Here is a 3,278-nt window from a genome sequence, read left to right as displayed (position 1 = left end):
CTTGGGATGTGTCGACAACAGGCTCAAAACCAGCGCACAAAGCATCCGCTGTGAAACTGGTCGGTGTCCAACAATTAAACGCTTGCCACCTTAAATAAATGGTGTCTCATGATGGAAACAGGATACTGTGGTTTTATCAAAAGCGGCAGCAGTTATTGTGGGTGATATGCGCTAACCGTTTCCTGTAAATGCTGAAACCATATAAAAACTGGGGGGGCAGAGGAAAGTGTCCCAACTTCTTCACATTGTAGTGAGCACCAGTGGAACTGAAGCCAGAGTGAACAGTGTATCCAAGATGCAGAGCAGCGTCCACATTGCTTCAGATATCCCATCCTACAAATGCTGGTCCATTTTCAATATGTTCTGCTGTTGCTTGCCGCTTGGAATCCTGGCTACAATTTATTCTTTCCAGGTTGGTGTTTTGATCTTTTGATTTATTTTATGAAATGGAGAACATTTGGGCACGTTCACTTAAATGTAAATAAAACGATGAGCGGTGATTATGTGAACTTTAGCTGTTTTCTTTGGAGTTACGGCCCGAATGCCCCAAGCCTGAAGAATGGTCTCAACCCAAAACGTGGTCTATCCATTTCCTTCTACAGATGCTGCCTGACCCGTTGATTTCCTCCAGGGCTTTGTCTTTTGCTCAAGATTCGAGCATTTGGTATCGCTATTATCCCACGTATAACCTAACTTAATAATCTCAGTCTGACCCATAACGTTACCTATTCCTTCTCTCCAGAGATGCTGCCTGGCCCGCTGAGTAGTTCTGGCATTTTGTGCCTATCTTCGTAATAAATGTAAGATTCATTTAAACGAGTTGATAGCATGCAATTAATTGCCCACAATTTCAGAAGTATTTTATATGAAATAGCTGCCTGAATGTGCCTGTCTCACATCTTGTTCCAGAAAACATGGCTTAATCTTTGTAAATTACAGTCAAGTCTATTTTACAACTTCAACCAGTGGTACAGATATCTACTGTACGTCAATGAAAACTCTGAAACTCCGTGCTACGTAGGTCTGAAGAAAACACCAGTTTAAATATGATGGTATCACAAAATGCTGGAGTAACTCAGCAGGTCAGGCAGCATCTCAGGAGAGAAGGAATGGGTGATGTTTCGGGTCAAGACCCTTCTTCAGACTCGAGTCTGAAGAAGGGTCTTGACCTGAAACATCACCCATTCCTTTTCTCCTGAGATGCTGCCTGACCTGCTGAGTTACTCCAGCACTTTGTGATACCTTCGATTTGTACCAGCATCTGCAGTTATTTTCCTACAAATTTTAGATATGATAAAAGGTTTCCAACCTGAAACATTAACTCTGCTTCTCCACGTCCACAGAGACTGCTTGGCCTGATTAGCTGCTTTAATTTCAGATTCTATATTTAATAGAATAAATATACATCGTATATATTAAATACCACAAGCAATATAGACAGCTGCACCACTCGTTAATATTATTTGTATGTTAAGATATGTATTTATTGTATATACACATACGATGAACTGATCTGAACTGAACAGGACTAAAGTGAAATAAAAACCTGAACTGTACGTTACTTTTTCAGTCTGAAAGTGCCACCAAGCGTGGAGACATCGCCGAGGCTGAGAAATCGTCCAGAATGGCAAAAAAACTGAACTTAGCTGCCGTGGTCATTGGCATCATTATTATGATAATAGTGATTGCACTCGAGGTGACAATTGTCAAATCACTCCTTGCACACTGAGGGAGGCACTGGAAGAAAGATACTATTGCTTTCACTGAAAATACATGAGGAAAGATTAACTCTTTTATTGCAAAATCAAGTTTAACCAAGATTACCTGCCAACACAAAGAGACAAACGGCATGGATTTCATTAGTCTGCATCTCTTGCAATGAGCTGATCGGTGCAATTTAAAGTTCTTTATGTACCACTTAATTTCCACCTTTTGAAACAAATTAATAAAAATCAGACTATTGATTAAACCTGTTTCAGTATATTTTTAACCTTTGCTTTCCCTCTCTCTCTCTGTCCCTCCTCCACCCTCGTTCTCCGACTAGTTTCACAGTCCTGATTAATTGCACTGTTTGTGTTCTCACCTTCCCCTCAGCCATGAACCATTTTACATTTCCTTGCCCAGCGCCCCCTTTGATCTGTCTTTTTCACGCCTTACATGCTCTTTGTATCCTTCCACATCTTTAGTTTCCCCCTCCCCTGACTCTCAGTCTGAAGAAGGGTCTCGTCACAAAACGTCACCCTATCCTTCTCTCCAGAGATACTGCCTGACCCGCCGAGTTACTCCAACATTTTGTGTCAATCTTTAGTATGTTATGTTGTTCCCTGTTCCAATCCTGAAATAAAGCATTTTCAAATTATGAATTGAATATCTGGTGCTTCTTTTGCCAATGTGCAAGGTCATGAGGGGAATAGACAGGGTGATTGCCCAGAGTAAGGGAATCGTTAACCAGAGGACATAGATTTAAGGTGAGGGGGGGAAAGATTTCATAGGAACCTGAGGGGCAACATTTTCCACACTAAGGGTGGTGGGTGTATGGAACGAGCTGTCAGAGGAAGTAGTTGAGGCAGGTACTATCACAACAGGTACTATCACAACAGTTAAAAGACATTTGGACAGGTTCAGGGGTAGGAAAGATTTAGAAGGATATGGGCCAAAGGCAGGCAGGTGGGGCTGGTGTAGATGGGGCACCTTGGTCGGCATGGGCGAGTTGGGCCGAAGGGCCTGTGTCCATGCTGACCGTCTCTGTGACACAAAAGGCCTGGAATATTAAAAGGCAGTGCATTTAGTTTGCAACGCTACATTCCAGTAGGGCATGTAGGCTTTACTGAAAAGTGAAAGACTCGATTTTCAGATTTTTTAGAATCTTTATTACAGAAAGATTACGAAAGTTTAAAAATTAAAATGTATTGATTAAATTAGGTGGCCAGGCCCTTAAACAGCTTAAGCAGCTTTTCGGATTATAGAAAATAGGTGCAGGAGGAGGCCATTTGGCCCTTCAAGCCAGCACCGCCATTCATTGTGATTATGGCTGATCATCCACAATCAATAACCCGTGCCTGCCTTCTCCCCATACCCCTTGATTCCGCTAGCCCCTAGAGTTCTATCTAACTCTCTTTTAAATTCATCCAGTGAATTGGCCTCCACTGCCTTCTGTGGCAGAGAATTCCACAACTTCACAACTCTCTGGGAGAAAAGGTTTCTTCTCCCCTCAGAGGCCATTTAAAACTGAGGTGAGAAGAAACGATTTCACTCACAGAGTAGTGAATTTGTGGAAT

At 42.2% G+C, this 3,278-nt stretch overlaps 1 protein-coding gene across 1 annotated transcript; it reads left to right on the top strand.

The window, feature by feature from the left end:
* The first annotated feature begins 222 nt into the window (after nt 1-222).
* LOC144608708 (interferon-induced transmembrane protein 2-like) lies at nt 223-2,326 on the top strand. Its single transcript, XM_078426727.1, has 2 exons — nt 223-412; nt 1,571-2,326. Exons 1-2 carry the CDS (start codon nt 296-298, stop codon nt 1,727-1,729), a joined length of 276 nt encoding a protein of 91 aa, XP_078282853.1. The 5' UTR covers nt 223-295; the 3' UTR covers nt 1,730-2,326.
* Nucleotides 2,327-3,278: the final 952 nt, after the last annotated feature.

Source organism: Rhinoraja longicauda, chromosome 32 (genome assembly GCF_053455715.1).
Source record: "Rhinoraja longicauda isolate Sanriku21f chromosome 32, sRhiLon1.1, whole genome shotgun sequence".
In the NCBI taxonomy this organism is placed as follows: domain Eukaryota; kingdom Metazoa; phylum Chordata; class Chondrichthyes; order Rajiformes; family Arhynchobatidae; genus Rhinoraja; species Rhinoraja longicauda.
This window is presented reverse-complemented; position numbering and strand designations above follow the sequence as displayed.